Consider the following 19,039-nt stretch of genomic DNA (forward strand, 5'->3'; position numbering starts at 1 on the left):
ACATCTGCTACAGTACATTCAATTTTTTGTCTTGTCATGAGAATTTTTAAGATTTAGTCCCTTAGAAACTTTCCAATGTGCAACACAGTATTATTAACTGTAGTTATCAAGCTGTATATTACATCCTCATGTGTTATTTATTTTATAACTGAAAGTTTGTACCTTTTGATCCCCTTCATTTATTTTGCCCAGTTGTAAACCTCTGGCAACCACCAGCTGTATCTTTGAGCGTGGTGTTGTTTTTAGTTTCTTTTTCTTTGTTTTTTAGATTTTATGTAAAAGTGAGATCATACAATATTTGTCTTTCTCTATCTGACTTATTTCACTTAAAATAATGCCCTTAAGAGTCACCAATGTTGTTCCAAGTGGCAAGATTCCATTCTTTCTTATGATTGAATAATATTCCATTGTATATGTATATCATAATTTCTTTATCCATTCATCCTTTGACGGGCACTTAGGTTGTTTCCTTATCTTGGCTACTGTAAGGAATTCTGCAATGAACTTGGGGGTGCATACATCTTTTTGAGTTAGTGTTTTCATTTTCTTCAGATAAATACCCAGAAATAGAATTGGTGCATCACATGGTAGTTCTATTTTCAATGTTTTATGGAACCTCCATACTGTTTTTCACAGTGGCTGCACCAATTTACATTACCACCAACAGTTCACAAGGGTTCCCTTTTCTCCACGTCTTTGACAACACTTGTAATTTCTTCTCTTTTTGGTAATAGTCATTCTATCAGGTGTGAGGTGATATCTCATTGTGGTTTTGATGTGCATTTCCTTGATGATTAGTGATGTTGAACATATCTTCATGTACTGTTGAACATCTGTGTGTCTTCTTTGGAGAAATGTCTGTTCAGATCTGCTCTATTTTAAATCAGATTATACTACAGTTTTTTTTTTTCCCATTTAGTTTTGGTTTTTTGCTATTGAGTTATATGAGTTCTTTACATATTTTGAATATTAACCCTTTATCAGATATATGATTTGCAATTATTTTCTCCTATTCAGGAGGTTGTCTTTTCATTTTGCTGATGGTTTCCTTTGCTGCACAGAAGCCTTTTAGTTTGATGTAGTCCCAGTTGTTTATTTTTGCTTTTGTTGCCTTTGCTTTTGGTGTCAAATCGAAACAATCACCTATTAGTTTGGACAATCTTTGACAATTCTACTTACATTTATAACTACAGGATAATAGGTCTATACAATATATTAAAAAATTTTCGGAAGACGGAGAAGATGGCGGAGTAGAAGGACGCTCGCAGGTCACCCTCTCCCACAAATACACCAAGACCCACAACTACAGACCCACTCAGCCAACCAGAGCACCTGTGGAACTCCGACAGAACATCGCCCTCTTCAAAAGATAAAGACGCCAAAAATCTGGTAGGAGAAAAGGAAAAAAGGAAGAACAAAAGGCAAAGCAGCGCGGGACGGTCCCGTGGGGAGGGAGCGGCAAAGGAGGACTGGCGCTCGCTCGCTGGGTCTCCCCTTTCCAATTGAGAGGCCAGCGGGACGGAGGGGGATCCTCCGAGGCTCGGATCTGTACAGAGCAGCCCTTGACTGACAGAACTAAGTTAAACGGGCACAGAACGCCCCCCCGACACCCAGCCTGAGACGTGGGCCGGCAGCCGCAGGCAGGGCCAGGCTGCACAAGCCGGGCGGAGGACGGAAGTGGCTGCACCGAGGCAGCCCCGGGGGAACGCAAGGGGCTGCGCGCCATGGCTGTGGGTGCACAGGGCAGAACAACCTGGGCCCTCCATAAAACAGCACGGTTGATGTGCTCTCGGGGGAAGGGTGCACACCCCCATCTCTGAAAACCCGCGGAAAGTTTTCGGGGGAAGAGAGGCGGGGCTCAGGCACAGCCGCCATATCCTCCACGCTGAGCACTCAGGCGTGGGCGGGGGCGAAACCTGCGTCCGAACTGAAGGGCTTAGCAGCCTCAAAGGCCAGACTGAGACTGGCCTGCAGCCCTGGGCAGATAGGATCCTTCCATCCTGGTCCCTCAGAGAACTTGCTCCACAAAGACAAACAAGGAGCTGGGTTTTGGCTCGGAGCAGGAACAGGGCTGTCCCTTGGTCTTCCCCGAGCCCATCCGCGGAGCGCCGGCCAGGGCAGAGCACGCAGCTGCACAGAGCAGCGGAGCTACCGGCGGTGGCGCAGGTAGAGCGAGAGCGGCCCCCCACCTTTTGGGTAGGAACACAGCCCCTGACCGAGGTGCTGGGAGGGGGCATGACCCACCCTCCTACCCGGCCAGTCTGCAACATCTGACTGCGGCATCCGGAGGGGCAGCGACCCGCCTGCCCACAGCAGAGAGCTGCACCTGACCCAGCGTTAGGAGGAGGCGCGATCTGCTTGCCGACAGGTGCTGGGAGCAGCACAGAAGAGGGCGCCAACGGAGGGCCTCTGAAAACAGCAAGCTGAGCTTCCAAAACAGGACAAAGACAGAAAGACTTCACATTAAAAGCACACAGACTCCAGGAGAACACCGACAAGCCCCCCCCCCCTTTTTTTTAAATCTGTTTTTACCTGTTCTATTTTCTATTACTCTCTTAATCTTTACTTCTTAATTCATTTCTATTTCTCTTGGGTTTTGATGTCCTGCTACTGATTAGACACAGGTTTCAAATACATCTATTCATCTCCCTCCCCCCTTTTTTTGTAAAGGTTTCAAAAGGACGTCTCAACCCGATTAATACTCTGCTTCAACTCACTCTTCTATTATTCATTATACACTGTTTTCAAACCCTCTTTCTCCCTTCTTTTAAAATTCTTTCTCTCTCTCTCTTTTTTTTTTTTTCTTTTTTTCCTAAGTTCTATTCCTAAATAGGCATCAGATAGATAAAATCCTTAAGGACCAAAATAAACAACAGATACTCCATAAACCACAGTGCCAAAGAGGTATGAGCAAGATGAAGAAGCAGAAAAACCTTTCCCAATTAAAAGAACAAGAGAAATCCCCCGAAAGAAACATCAACGAAATAGACATCGATAGCCTACTAGATCAAGATTTCAAAAAAGGAGTGATCGAATTGCTGAAGGAATTAAAAGAGATAGTGTTTAGAGATATAAAATATGTCAAAAATGAAATTGAAGCTATAAAGAAGAGCCAAGTAGAATGGGTAAACTCATTGACAGAGATGAGGAATGATCTAATAGCTGTGCAAAGCCGACTAGATAATGCAGAGGAACAAATTAGTGATCTAGAAGACAGGGCAATAGAAAGCACCCATTCAGAAGAACTACAAGAGAAGCAAATAAAAAATAATGAAAATAGCATAAGGGACCTATGGGATAATATAAAGCGTCCCAATCTTCGCATAATAGGGGTCCCAGAAGGAGAAGAAAGATCAAAGGGGATTGAAAAGGTTTTTGAAGAAATCATGACTGAAAACTTCCCAAACTTAAAGAAGGAATCAGATATCCAAGTACAGGAAGCTCAGAGGGTCCCAAACAGGAAGAACCCAAATAGACCCACACCAAGACATATCATAATCAAGATGGCCAGAGTCAAGGATAAAGAAATGATTCTAAAGGCAGCAAGAGAAAAGCAAAGAGTAAGTTACAAGGGAACCCCCATAAGGCTCTCAGCTGATTTCTCTACACAAACACTACAGGCCAGAAGGGAGTGGCAAGATATATTCAAAGCCGTGAATGAAAAAAAGATGCAGCCTAGGATCCTTTATCCAGCAAGGCTATCCTTGAGGATAGAAGGAGAAATAAAGAGTTTCACAGACAAAAAAAAAAGCTGCAGGAGTTTAGCAACACTAAACCCATGCTAAAAGAAATATTGAAAGGGCTATTCTAAATAGAAAAGCAGCAGGATACTACAGAAATGAGAAACACACAACTGGAAAGGTGATAACTCATGAGAGTGGGAGAGGGAGGCAGGGAAATATAGAATATTTTTTTCTTTCTTTTTTTAAATTTTTTTAACAGTAGGATGGGTTTGAGATCATGTTACTATCAGTTTAATAAAAACAGTTATAGTAATGGGTTGATAGATTTACAAAAAAGGGTAACCACAAGCCAAAAATTTACAAAGGAGTCACAAAAATTAAATAAAATCCATGATAATACAAAGGAAAATTACCAAACCACAAAAGGAAGAAGAAAGGAACAAAGAGGATATACCAATTCAACTGCAAAGATAAGTTCAAAATGGCAATAAACACACATCTATCATTAATTACTGTAAATGTTAATGGACTAAATGCTCCAGTCAAAAGACACAGAGTGGCAGACTGGATAATAAAGCAAGAACCTTCAATATGCTGCATACAAGAGATCCACTTTAGGGAGAAGGACACATATAGATTGAGAGTGAAAGGATGGAAAAGGATATTCCATGCAAATGGAAAAGCCAAAAAAGCAGGTGTTGCAGTACTGATTTCAGACAAAATAGACTTTAAAACAAAGGCCATAAAGAAAGATAAAGAAGGACATTTTATAATGATTCAAGGAGTGATACAAGATGAGGATATTACACTCGTTAATATATATGCACCCAATATAGGTGCACCTAAGTACATACAAGAATTACTAACAGAGATAAAGGGGGATATTGATGGGAATACAATCATAGTTGGAGATTTTAACACTGCATTAACATCACTACACAGATCTTCTTCCAGACAGAAAATAAACAAGGCAACAGAGAAATTAAATACTACAATAGAAAAACTAGATTTAGTGGATATTTTCAGAGCATTACACCCCCCAAAAATAGGATATACATTATTTCAAGTGCATATGGAACATTTTCCAGGATCGATCATGTACTTGGGCTCAAAAGAAACCTCAACAATTTTAAGAAGATAGAAATTATCTCAAGCATCTTTACTGACCACAATGCCATGAAACTGGAAATCAACAACAGAGAAACAAAGGAGAAAAAAAGGAAAGCATGGAGATTAAACAATATGTTATTGAAAAAACAATGGATCAATGAGGAAATCAAAGCTGAAATTAAAAAATACCTTGAGACAAATGATAATGAAAGCACAACCACTCAAAACCTATGGGACACAGCAAAGGCAGTGCTAAGAGGGAAGTTTATAGCGATACAGGCCTTCCTCAAAAAAGAAGAACAATCTCAAATAAACAATTTAACCCACCACCTGAATGAATTAGAAAAAGAAGAACAAAAAGCCCCAAAAAGCAGCAGAAGGAAGGAAATAATAAAGATCAGAGAGGAATTAAATACAATAGAGATTAACAAGACCATAGAAAAAATCAACCAAACCAAAAGCTGGTTTTTTGAAAAAGTAAATAAAATCGACAAACCTCTGGCCAAACTCACAAAGAAGAAAAAGGAGAGAGCACAAATTAGCAAAATAAGAAAGGAAAATGGAGAAATTACAACAAACAAAATAGAAATACAGAATATCATATGAGAATATTATGAAAAACTAAATGGAACCAAACTGGATAACCTAGAGGAGATGGACAAGTTTCTGGAAACATACTGACCACCAAAACTGAATCAAGAAGAATCTGAACACTTGAACAATCCGATCACTAGAAAGGAAATAGAAATAGCAATTAAAAACCTCCCTACAAATAAAAGTCCAGGACTGGACGGCTTCACCGGGGAATTCTACCAAACATACAAAGAAGAACTCATACCAGTCCTTCTCAAACTCTTCCAGACAATTGAAAAGGAGGGAATACTCCCAAACTCATTCTATGAAGCCACCATCACCCTGATACCAAAACCAGGCAAAGACACTACAAAAAAAGAAAATTATAGGCCAATATCACTGATGAACATAGACGCCAAAATCCTCACCAAAATTTTAGCAAATAGAATCCAACAACACATAAAAAAGATTATACATCATGACCAAGTGGGGTTCATCCCAGGGACACAAGGCTGGTTCAACATACGCAAATCAATCAGTGCAATACATCACATCAACAAGAGAAAGGACAAAAACCACATGATCATCTCAATCGATGCAGAAAAAGCATTCGATAAAATTCAACACCCATTTATGATAAAAACTCTCGCCAAAGTGGGTATAGAGGGAACATATCTCAACATAATAAAAGCTATATATGACAAACCTACAGCCAGCATAGTACTCAACGGTGAAAAACTCAAAAGCTTCCCACTAAAATCTGGGACAAGACAAGGATGCCCACTATCACCACTCCTATTCAACATAGTCCTGGAAGTCCTAGCCACAGCAGTCAGGCAAGAGAAAGAAATAAAAGGGATCCAAATTGGAAAAGAAGAGGTAAAAGTGTCATTATATGCTGATGACATGTTACTATATATAGAAAACCCTAAAAGGTCCACACAAAAGCTACTAGAGCTGATTGAAGAATTCAGCAAGGTAGCAGGTTACAAAATTAACGTTCAAAAATCAGTTGCATTTCTTTACACTAACGATAAATCAACAGAAGAAGAAAGTAAAGAAACAATCCCCTTTAAAATAGCACCCAAAGTAATAAAATATCTGGGAATAAATCTAACCAAGGAGGTGAAAGAATTATACCCAGAAAACTATAAACCATGGATGAAGGAAATTAAAGAAGACTTTAAAAAATGGAAAGATATTCCATGCTCTTGGATTGGAAGAATCAATATTGTTAAAATGGTCACACTGCCCAAGGCAATCTACAGATTTAATGCAATCCCTATCCAATTACCCAGGACATATTTCACAGAACTAGAACAATCATAATAAAATTCATATGGAGCCATCAAAGACCTAGAATTGCCAAAGCATTACTGAAGAGAAAGAAAGAGGCTGGAGGAATAACTCTCCCAGACTTCAGACAATACTATAGAGCTACAGTCATCAAGACAGCATGGTATTGGTACCAAAACAGACATATAGACCAATGGAACAGAATAGAGAGCCCAGAAATGAACCCACAAACTTTTGGTCAACTCATCTTTGACAAAGGAGGCAAGAATATACATTGGAATAAAGTCAGTCTCTTCAGCAAATGGTGTTGGGAAAACTGGACAGCAGCATGTAAAACAATGAAGCTAGAACACTCCCTTACACCATATACAAAAATCAACTCAAAATGGATTAAAGACTTAAACATAAGACAAGATACAATAAACCTCCTAGAGGAAAACATAGGCAAAACATTATCTGACATACATCTCAAAAATTTTCTCCTAGAAGAAATAAAAGCAAGAATAAACAAATGGAACCTAATGAAACTTACAAGCTTCTGCACAGCAAAGGAAACCAGAAGTAAAACAAGAAGAAAACCTACAGAATGGGAGAAAATTTTTGCAAGTGAAACCGACAAAGGCTTGATCTCCAGAATATATAAGCAGCTCATACGACTCAAGAAGAAAAAAATAAACAACCCGATCCAAAAATGGGCAGAAGACCTAAACAAGCAATTCTCCAAGGAAGACATACAAATGATTAAAAAGCACATGAAAAAATGCTCAATATCACTAATTATCAGAGAAATGCAAATCAAAACTACAATGAGGTATCACCTCACACCAGTCAGAATGGCCGTCATTCAAAAATCCACAAATGACAAATGCTGGAGAGGCTGTGGAGAAAGGGGAACCCTCCTACACTGCTGGTGGGAATGCAGTTTGGTGCAGCCACTATGGAAAACAGTGTGGAGATTCCTCAAAAGACTAGGAATAGACTTACCATATGACCCAGGAATCCCACTCCTGGGCTTGTATCCAGAAGGAAATCTACTTCAGGATGATACCTGCACCCCAAAGTTCATAGCAGCACTATTTACAATAGCCAAAACATGGAAACAGCCTAAATGTCCACCAACAGATGACTGGATAAAGAAGAAGTGGTATATTTATACAATGGAATACTACTCAGCCATAAAAACCGACAACATAATGCCAGTTGCAGCAAAATGGATGCTCCTGGAGAATGTCATTCTAAGTGAAGTAAGCCAGAAAGAGAAAGAAAAATACCATATGAGATCACTCATATGTGGAATCTAAAAAACAAAAACAAAAACAGACAAACAAAGAAAAACAAAGCGTAAATAAAGGACAGAAATAGACTCACAGACAGAGAATACAGACTTGTGGTTACCAGGGGGGTGGAGGGTGGGAAGGGATAGACTGGGATTTCAAAATTGTAGAATAGACTACACTGTATAGCACAGGGAAATATACACAAAATGTTATGATAACTCACAGAGAAAAAAATGTGACAATGAGTGTGTATATGTCCATGAATAACTGAAAAATTGTGCTGAACACTGGAATTTGACACAACATTGTAAAATGATTATAAATCAATAAAAAATGTTAAAAAAAATTTCCCTTTAAGTAACATAGATGAATATGTTGAATTAGAGTTGGGATCCAAAGTTCACCCACAGTATAAAATACTGATATATTATGTTCATACAGACAGACCAGGACTTGTAGTTTGACACAGTACTGTAAACACATTGTATAACATACTTGCACTATTATTTCTTTTCCTATGAAATGATAGCATAAAGATATTTATAAGTATTACAGATAATATTTTAATGTCTACCTTATGTATTCACCACAGTTTCACTACTTATTTTGCATTATTTGAGATTTGTCATTGGAATGATTGTTTCTTATTTTTCTCTATAAAATATTTTATAGTTAAGATTAGTCATTAGGTGTATTTCCCACAAGGAAAATTGTTGCTTAGGGGTATAGTAATATTTAAAAGCCTTAATATGTATATCCAAATCACTCTCCATAGAGTCGGAATAATTTAAGGTCTCTCAAGTTAAATATTTGTGAGGGTCCTTTTTTGGTCACCTTGTCTGATTGCTTTGTGAAATTTAAGAGAGGATTATATTTAAATATCTCTAAAGCTCAGAAGCCATCTTGGCATAAGTTCCACTGTGTTTTATTTCCTTATGTTAGTCTTTTCTCTCTCATACTTTTCAGCTGTACCTTTAATACAGCATGAAGGATCTCGGGTAATATAAGGATATTAAAGGGAGTTGGGAAATTGAAGGAGGGAGAATGAGCAAAAAGAGAACACTAAAGACAAATTTTGTTTCTGCTGAAAATTTCCAAAGGATCAACTGCTCTTTAACTTCCTGAAGAAAGTGACCAGGTGATTCTGGCAAACCCAATAAAGATATTTTTAGCTTCTGGAACTTATTGGAGAATATTTGCCTGGAGCAGGCAATGAAAAGTCTGTTCTGGGGGCAACCCTGAGTATCATATCTGATATCAGATTTCAGAAAGTTGGTCAATTTCATTGATTCAATAAAAGTTTTATTTCCAGATCTCAGTTATTTGTCTTTACTATCTAGTTTTTAAAAAATCTAGGCCAAACACGATTTTCAAAAGGTAACATATTAAATTGTTGAAAGTAAGACCTAGTGAGGAGTTGTACTTTTACCTAAGGAAACAACTGTAGGCATAATACAAAAATGACTAGAATAATACTGAAGAAAGTAGAGTAGCTTTTCACTATTTATTCATATTTTTAACTCATTCTAAATACAAGAGTTGCTTTTATGATACATTGTGTACCTGAGAAGTTTGAGTTAAGATTTATGAAAGGATTGATTTAACCACCATCCTTTTCATCATCACACATGGTTATCGTGAATAATACTGCTGTGGACATGGATGTACAATCATTTATTTGAGTCCCTGCTTTGGATATATATCCAGAAGCTGCATTGCTGGATCATATGGTAATTATATGTTTAATTTAAGAACCACCATACTGTTTTACATAATCCTCATTCTCCACCACCCCCTCCCCCGCATACTTCCTGTAATTCTTTTGACCGCTCCGCAAAAAAACTTGTTTAAATTGTTTTCATTTACTTGTTCTGCAGCAACTTTTTTTTTTTTTGGTCATTTTTCACTGGTGTTACTTTATTATTGTTTGCATGGGGATCAGCTGTCACCTGATGGGAACGTATCTGTGTTCCAATGACGTCTTCTGTGTTTGTCTAGCCTGAGCATGAGCAGCCTCATGTAACCTTGACCTTTATCTTGGCCAGCCGGTAACAGTTATTCCCATTTTGCTGATTAAGAAATTGATTAGATGAGCAGGTCTGTTATGAGAATGAGTTGGTATCACAAAGAATTAACTGAAAAGCAGAGTAACCATAAATGACTTCCACAGGTCACTTAGGCAATTAGAGAAGCTGGTTATAAAATCAGTTTCTAAATTGCTAGGTGAATACTTTATGCTGTGTCCCTAGATTTTCATATGCTTTAAGCCTTAACAATTTATTCTAGAACTGTCATAAATCCTTAGTCGGCTTATCCTCCTCATTCACTCCATTTTGCATTTTTATTTTGTTATGGAAAAGATTGCATCATATGTCTGGGAGATTGTTCCTCCATCTATTATTTTAAGACCATAATATTACAGATAAAATTAGATAAGCAACAGCAAACAGCAGTATTCTGGAGCTGTTTTCAACATCAGAAGTAACACCAAAAGAAATAAACATAATTTTATGCTTAAATGAGGTGTAGATGATTTGACCCTTAAAAGTACTGAAAACATGACAGAAAACTTAATAGCAAAGTTTAAAGGAAATGGTAAGCTTATCCACGTTTATAATTTATGTATTGTGGACTGTTATCTTTTGCTGCTTCTGTGTATATTAACTACACGATTGTTGAGAAATAGTCAAGTTGGATAGTATGTTTGCAGATTTAAAGCTGACTTTCCTACAGAGCCACAGTATCTGTAGGGTTTTATTGGTTCTCATAGATGGTATCTATAAAATTTAACTACTTTTTAGGTGTGGGCAAGCAAATATGTACAAATGTCTATATATACAATGAGGGGAAGAAGAAGGTGAAAATATTTTCAAACATGATGACAAATGCAAAAATTTTTCAAAGCTTTTGATTTTTAGTTAGAGCACTTGCTGGTAATAAAAGAACATCTATGTATGTACATGTGCATATATATCATAAAATGCCTCCTAAATTCTTCTTTCTTAAAAAATGTTGTAGGTAATGGTTTATAGTTTGTATCTTGGAATTTTAGTAACTCATAAATGCTCTCTGGCAGTCTAATGCTGTGTCCATCACGGATTGCTTCAATGAATAATTATTCCTCGTCTCCACAGCCATTTGTAAACACATACTAGCTTTATTTTTCCATAGCAAAAGAAAAAAGCTGGTCAGGTTGTTAATGCCCTCAAGTCTTCATACAGCATCGCAGCAAAATAAAGCTGGCCTTACATATGGTCACCATTTTTTAATTCCATTGGGAGGTTTTTAGGCCAAACAAGAGGCACTTTGGTGAGAATCAATTGGATTGGCTATGCAACTGAGTTTTACTAAAATCACCTTATTAATCACTTTTGTTCTATTTTGTAACCACTAGGCTATGGCTTTGAACAATTTGAACTTTACATCCAGTAAAGATTTTTAGCAATGTTCAAATCCACTAGAGGTTTCCAAACTTCTGTACTATTTTGTCTGACAAGATACTTTCATTAAACAGAGGTCACAAACTTGTAACTTCAACCCTGGAGTCAGTCACAAATATTGTCCATTTCAGAGCTATACAAACGTCTAGACTTACATCAAAGCAAGAAAATACAGTGCTTGTGATAGATAGTCTGAACCCAGCTTGGACTTCATGTTCTAATATGGTTAATTATTTGCCCTCTGGTTGTGGTGAGCTACATGTGGCCCCTAAAATGTCTACATATAAGTTACATGAAATTTTAACCATGATTTTATATGGCAAAAGAATGAGTATTTCCTTATATGGCAATGATGTGATTAAGTTAAGGATATCATGAGGAGGAGGTTATCCTGGCTTAATTGGTAAACCATAAATGATATCTTACATATTTTATAAGAGAGGAAGTGAGGGACTCTAGACACACAAAAGCATAATGGAAAAGGCAATACTGGAATGAGACAACCATGAGCTGAGGACCACCAAGGAATGTCGACAGCTACCAGAAGCTGGAAGAGGCCAAAAAGCTTCTCCTCTAGAGCCGCTGAAGAGAGCATGGCCCCACTGACACCTTGATTTCAAATTTCTGACCTCCAGAACTTTTAGAGAATAGATTTCTGCTGTTTGAAGCCAACCAGTCTGTGAAAATTTACTATAGCAGCACTACGGAAATGAGTATCACACCCAGGTACCCCAGGGCTTCCCAAGGAACAATGAATAGGAATAGGCATGTATTTCCCAGACATTTTATTTTATTCTTTTAATGGAGGTACTGGAGATTGAACCCAGGACCTGATGCATGCTAACTAAGCATGCACTCTACCACTGAGTTATACCTACCCTCCTCCTAGGCATTTTAGAATTTTGCAGAAATAGCCTAGTCAGAAAACCAACCATGAGTTAACTAATTGATTAATTAATCCATCACATATGTATTGAGAACTCACTGGAAATTTCAAAGGAGAACAAGCAGACAGACTGCCAGGAGCACACTGTGTAGCAAGAGTGGACTTGAAAATAAGCAGTCAGGGCCTGCTCAGGCAATTACAAAGCAAAGCATGGAAGAGGAGGCATGAAATGGGGCTGGGAAATAATCTTAAAGGTCACAGAAAGTAGTCTGGAATTTATCCTCTGGGCTGTAGAGTGGCAGTTATAGAGGAATTTTAAATACCAGAGAAGTTAAATTGAAAACTCTAATTTTATATGATAAACCTGTGACTCTTTGCTATTGAAATAAAGTAGAAATTTCTCTGTTTTCAACTCTCATGAACAACACCATAGCCCCTCCTTGTTACATTGTTTCCCTATATAATTTGGTCCCCAACTCCCCATCCATAGAACATTTTCCTTTTCTTTGCGTGATTATATCCACATATGCTATGTTGTTTGGCAACTGAATTGCAGTCCCATTCTCTGTGGATGACTGTGAATTTAGTTCTGGATAATGAGAATTTTTTTACTTAAGTTTATACTGAATTCTAACACTTGCTTCATATTATACATATGAAAAATAGTTTAAATTCTCTAGATGTGCAGTAGACTGTGTTGTGTGATGAAGTGGGGTGACGGGAAGAGAATGAGAATCTGGGGCAGGGTAGGACTTACCCATAGCTTTGTTCCACAGCTGAGCTTTTTCCCTGTTATGTATGAATAGTATAGAAGAGGAATAATTTTTTCTCTACCTTTCTGGGTTCTTGGTTGAGACTCTTGTAATAAAAGGCAGATTAACAAGAGGAAAGCAAACAGAAGTTTATTAGCATGTAGACCTCATGTGCACAAGGGACATACTCAGGGAAACTGGGTATTCCAAAGAGGTAGCTTTAGAATTTAGGTTTAAATAGCACCTTAATCAAGAAAGTGGGGGGTGACATAGGCCTCTTAGTGAAGAGTAAATGATTTTTAGGAAAGTTGAAGGAGCCCTTATAAGAATAGATGGTTTATGACAAAGTAAGTCTGAATGTGGTGTCAACTTCTGATCTCTTCTTTGATAAGAACCAATCTCCATCTGGTTGATGAAACTCCTGGGTAGGGGAATCTATGACAATTAAATTCCTTTTGGAGGATCTGTCTTTTAGGCAAAGAAGAGAGTTCAGAGACAGTTTCTCCCCGCATTTGCTGTTTTCAAGTACCTAGAGCTCAAACAATCAATATACTACAGCAACATATTTTGGGGTGTTAGGTCCTGAGCTCCTGTGGAGCAGTGGGTGTGCATTGTAGAGTCGAGGCTGTGAAGGGTGTTGTGAAGCTGTGGGCACGCATAAAGTTCAATAACTCCGTGCCAACACTTTTCCCAAATAGACATGTTACCTATAAGCAAATTCCAGCCCATGTAAATGCAGTGCCAAGGCAACCCTATTTGTATTTTTCCAGTTGACATGTATTTTATTGACTGTAAACTCATTCACATGGAACTTTTGACATTTTTGACCCACTGTCATATTTTGAAATTACGTGTTCTGCTACCCCTCAGTAGGAAAGAGCCAAGGTGATAAGGAAAGAACTCTACCTCAGATTGGCTCCCTTAGTCACCATCATGCTCTTGACTGAGAAGTTTCTTTCCTTCAGGCCCCTGTGACAGTGTTCCTAGCCTATTATTTATACAAAGTAAAGGCAGCGTCCAGGATTGTATCAACACCCATATTGAAAAAAATAATAGTTCACTAATACTGATCCCTATCTGGAATATGAATTTGTTATAGGTACAAATTAAAGATAATTTTAAGTTGGAAAATGCATTAAGGTTCTTGCTAGCAATAGAAAGATTAGATAAAATCTCAGTTGCCTATAATTTCTGAATGCAAATGTCACTGGTCATTGAGATAAGCCTTAGTTTGTGACATATTTGTGCACATGTAGTTAGAGGGTGAAACTCTCAAACCTAACACATTAGTCAAAATGTCTCAAGGACATATGTATAAAGGAGGTAAAATTGAATGTATTTACATAGCTCCTTGCCAAGAAAATGAAAATGTTTTAAGTAAACACTCTAGGAGCTGAGATTAGATGAGAATTCTTGAGATACGGGTGGCATTTGAATACTTCTTACTTGGCTCTGCTTTAGGAAATACAGTACTCTGAAACCTCCACTAGTGTATTTACCAGCCTCTTCGAGTCCTAAGCATCAAGGAAAGGTGCCAACTGTGATCCTGGGAAGTTCAGTGTAAGTCTGGAGTTTATGTAAATAGCCTTTGTCCTGAAGATATACGTATCACTTGAAAAACTAAAAACCTCTGCCCGTGGCAGTCTCTTTTCAAACAAGAGATATTTAATCCTGGAGCCACGGAGTTCTGGCAGATTTCCCATATTCCATCCGAGTACATAGATGTAATGTCATTGCTTTGTCAGCAACGAATAGCTAGACTCTGGAAAGTAGCTGCAAAGAGTCAGGGAAGACTGCCATCTGGTGGGAATATAAAATTACTGCTAAAATACAGTCACAACCTCCCTGTTGCTTCATCAAGTATTTGTTTACAGCCTAACTTTTTTAAAGCAAGAATGAAACGATGTTTTCAATCAAACATCCTTTTAGCAGTGTTTTAGTTAATAAGCATAAAACTGTTATTGTTTTGCAATTCCCTTTCTGTTTTTTTTGTTGTTGTTGTTCTCCTGTTTTACCTTTTCTCTGACATGTGAAAAAAAGGCACTGGCAGATATTCTTCTTTTATTCTATTTGATCCTTCAGTTTTCCCTACTCATCATTTTCTAGCTTTTAGAAACTGAGATAAACCTTCTAATTACAATAAGGGGATGTAATGCACAACTAAAGCTGCATTAGGAGATCAAGAAGCATATGGAAGGGTAAATAAAAGTGATAAAAGTAATCTGAACATAGGTCTGAAAATGGTGAGCCTTTAGCCAGACTCTCTCGCCTTGTTTGCTTCTGAGGCTATTGTTTATTGTGTTTATTGTGTTTATTATTATTACTCTATTTTCACTTGAGTTTCATTTTTCAGCTTTGGTTCACAGTTTCTCTTGTCGGTTGAGTTTCAATTTGGTAGATGATAATGACGAATTATGTACCTGTGTAAAGATTTTAATGTATTTAAAGTGCTTATATGATCCTGGGTCTAGATTTTGATTCTATAAAACCCTAATCAATAAATACTCAGCTCTTAAATATCCCTTATCATCAGTTTTACTCTCTACTGAATTTCTCTCTTCAAAGTAATGTGAAAGTGAGTTGAACGTTTTCTGTAGAATTTCAAATGGTATGTATGTGTGTGTGTATGTTAACTATACTTCATATTCAATATTTTCTCAGTATGAAATTAAGATCCCTCCACTTAATGTACAAATTATATACTATGAAATTAATTTCCTGTCAATGTACTACTTTAGGCACGAACTACTGAAATACCAAAAAAGATACAACATGTCTAAATTTGGGATTTTTTTAAAGTGAGAATTTCGGATATAGTTGGAAAAGACATCCAGATCCAAACATCCTTCTCTACTCTCTTTTATTCACTCTACTTAGCCAAAAACACATGCCATGATAGTTGGGGAGCTTGGCCACATTGGAGGATCTGGTCTGCGTTACTGTCCACCAACACATCTTTACAGGGAGGTCCACAGCTTTATGATTGGGCTTACTGATGATTTCATTAACCATAAATGTATGTAGTCTGATGACTGCCTAGAGGATTAGTGCCCCAAAAATCTTCAAGAAGGATGCATACTAGCTGATTTTCTTGCCATTCCTTGGGAGAATCGTTGATCATTGCATGAATAGGTCTCCATGCCCCGCATCCTAGAGCAGGCAACACAGAGTTGCCCATGTGAGAAGCAGCTTCATTACCTATTAACGCCTGCACTTCAGAGGAGCTGCCTTGGCCACTGTCATTGAGGGTTTTCCAAGGCTTTCAGTATGCAAGGCCCTTTGTCCTTGGTCTACATCACAGGGCCCCTTGATTGCAGTGTCACCTGATTCAGAAGTGATCTGGCTTGTTCTTTGAGTTGCCCCTCATGATCCCCTATGTTGACTTTGAACATACCATGCAGCCTGTATCTATTCATTTGCTCATTTGCTTGTTGTTAGATTGCAACCTTGCTCCCTGACCCTTTCTCCCACTCCATGGAACACTGTCAAACTGCAGCTTCTTGTGTAGCTTCTAGAGATGTCAAGTCAAGTCTCTGGAATTCTCCTCCTCTGAGACTGTAGATCTAACTATATCATCCTAGCTGAGTTCTAACTGCCAACCTCAGCTTTAGGCAGGTAAGATGATTTAAGAAACTAGAGCCTATTTTATGAAATCCAGGATATTTTTTCACTGTACATGTCTCTTACTGTCCTGATCCCAAGTTAGGCTAAACTACTTTTTAACTTTTTATTCTGGAAAATTCCAAGTACACAGAAAAATAGAATAGCATAATGAACTTCCCAGTACCCATCACCAACTCCATCAACTACCAGCTCAAGACCAATTTTGTTCACCTATGTCCTTCACTCTTCAGCTTCATTAGATATTTTGGAGAGAAAAAGAAGCAGACGTAATTTTATTTAATTCCATCAGCAAATGCTTCATTGGATATCTCTACAAGGTAGGGATTATTTAAATAAACAATATAATTGTTACTATTATTAGCAATAATTCCTCAATGTATAAAATATCAAGTTAGAGTTCAAGTTTGGTTGTCTCATCAACGTTTTCTTACAATTTTAATTAGGATCTAAATAAGGTGAATATATTGCAACTGAATGACATGTTTTAAAGTCTCTTCTAATCAACACATTTCTTCCTATTTTTTCTCAGTTTGTTGGAGAAACTGGATTCATTCTGTAGAGTTTTGTCACTTGTATCCCTGTGGTTGTCAGTGAACAGGAGTGGAGATGGTTTGCATTTTGCCAGTTGTATAAAGCAACTTGTGCAGAAACTGGAATTAGCTGTGATGTTTAAGTGTCCTTTGTTGTTTTCCCAACACCTTCTGCTTTTAGTTTCTTACACTTCACAAAGGCTCTCTGTATGTCAGTTTCTTTCCTGGTCTACCACGTATTCTTGAAAGAATGTGTTCTAGATGGTCATACATTCTAGGATGTCTTTGCCTGTGAGTGAGCTTCCTTTCAAGATGTTCTTTTGACTTGTTTTCTTGTGAATTGATAGTTAAATCTTGACGTTTGAAAGATTCAGATTTGATTACTTGGGAAGACGACTCTGTAAAGGGTGCTGTATATTTCTCTCAGGAGATAGATAACATCTGATTGTTGTTTGTTTTCTTTGTTTTGTTTTGTTTTTATAAAGTTAGCAGCTGTTGATGATTATTGTTAACTCAAATTGTAGAGTAATTCTGGCCACTGCATCTTGTTTCTGAGTATCTCTAAGATGGGACCCTTACTGTACCTTGCCAAGCTACACAGTGGCACCCTCGATTTAAGGGAATTGCACTACTCCGCAGATTTGATAAGCCTGGTCAAGGTGTTTAAAAATTATATTTTCTAGTTTAAAGAAAGCCAAACCTAACAAATTGGACAATTTTTTTTTTAATTAAGGGAAAAACCTCTGTTGATTAAAGATTATACTACCAAGGACGCTATTAAACAAGTGAAAAGATAAGCTACAGAGTGAGAAAGGTTATTTACAAAATAAATAAAGGATACTAAAAAAACTTATATTCAGAATGTATGAAGAACTTTTTACCAATCAATGACAAAAATACAGACAGCACAATAGAGAAAATGGGCAAAACACTCGAATGATTACTTCACAGCATAGGTACTTCACAATGACCAATATCACATTGAAAAGCTTTTTAATCTCATTAATCATCTGGGAAGTACACATTAAAACCACAGTGAGATAATGCTATAGAATCACAGAATGGTTAAATAAAAAGACACAGTACCAAAGCTTAGCAAGAATACGGAGAAAGTGAAACTCGTACACTCCTTATTAGAGTCTACTCTGGGAATCGTCTTACGAGCTCTACTAAAGCTGAGCACACCCTATGACCCAAGGAAATGTATGCATATGTGCATCCAAAGGAAATGTTTATATGTGTGCATAAAAGACACACATCAGAATATTTATAGCAGCATTATTTGTGACAGCTAGAAATTGGAACCAACTCAAATGTTCTTCAATAGTGGAGTATAAAAGTAAATTTTGGTATATTCATACAATAGACTACTCTATGAAGCTATGGATAAAAGAAAGAAGCCAGACCCCAGAGAGAATATATGCTATTATTCAAAGTATATAAAGTTTCTAAGCAAGGAAGAAAGCTAATCTGTGATATTAGAAGTGAGGATAATGGTTACCTTTCAGGGAGAGGGATTAGACATGTGAGTGGGTTGGGGCATGAGGGAGCTGCTCAAGTCCTATGAATAGTCTGCTTCCAGATCTGGGCAGAAGTTACTTGGGTGCATCCAATCTGCATAAAGTCACTGAGCTGTCCTTATTATTCCTGCATTTTTCAGAGAGTTTTATAAACTTCAATATATACATTTATTAAAATACTGTACTTTTAATATAAACAAAACAAAAAAATAGAACTGACAGTTTTCATACTTCTGATATTTCTACATCAGCCACATTGAGAGAAAAAAAAAGCTGAACTAATCATGCCCATCAAGATGTCAGCCAAAAAGTTGAAATTATCAAAAAGATTGAAATAAAGATTTACAA

At 37.4% G+C, this 19,039-nt stretch overlaps 2 protein-coding genes across 8 annotated transcripts in view; one reads left to right on the forward strand and one right to left on the reverse strand.

The window, feature by feature from the left end:
• Window positions 1–19,039, forward strand: part of THEMIS (thymocyte selection associated) — a 168,034-nt gene that overhangs the window by 109,806 nt on the left and 39,189 nt on the right. For 2 of the 5 annotated variants that reach the window (XM_074368390.1, XM_074368391.1), the window contains one exon: window positions 1,194–9,252. The exons of the other annotated variants lie outside the window; for them this stretch is intronic. In XM_074368390.1, the coding sequence (XP_074224491.1) occupies window positions 1,194–1,373 (180 nt within the window). In that variant the 3' untranslated portion in view covers window positions 1,374–9,252. Of the gene's footprint in view, window positions 1–1,193; window positions 9,253–19,039 lie in introns of those variants that run through there. 5 annotated transcript variants of the gene reach the window in all.
• C8H6orf58 (chromosome 8 C6orf58 homolog) overlaps window positions 1–19,039 on the reverse strand; it is a 106,142-nt gene that overhangs the window by 19,746 nt on the left and 67,357 nt on the right. The window lies entirely within an intron of this gene.

The sequence above is a fragment of the Camelus bactrianus genome, chromosome 8 (assembly GCF_048773025.1).
Source record: "Camelus bactrianus isolate YW-2024 breed Bactrian camel chromosome 8, ASM4877302v1, whole genome shotgun sequence".
Lineage (NCBI taxonomy): Eukaryota > Metazoa > Chordata > Mammalia > Artiodactyla > Camelidae > Camelus > Camelus bactrianus.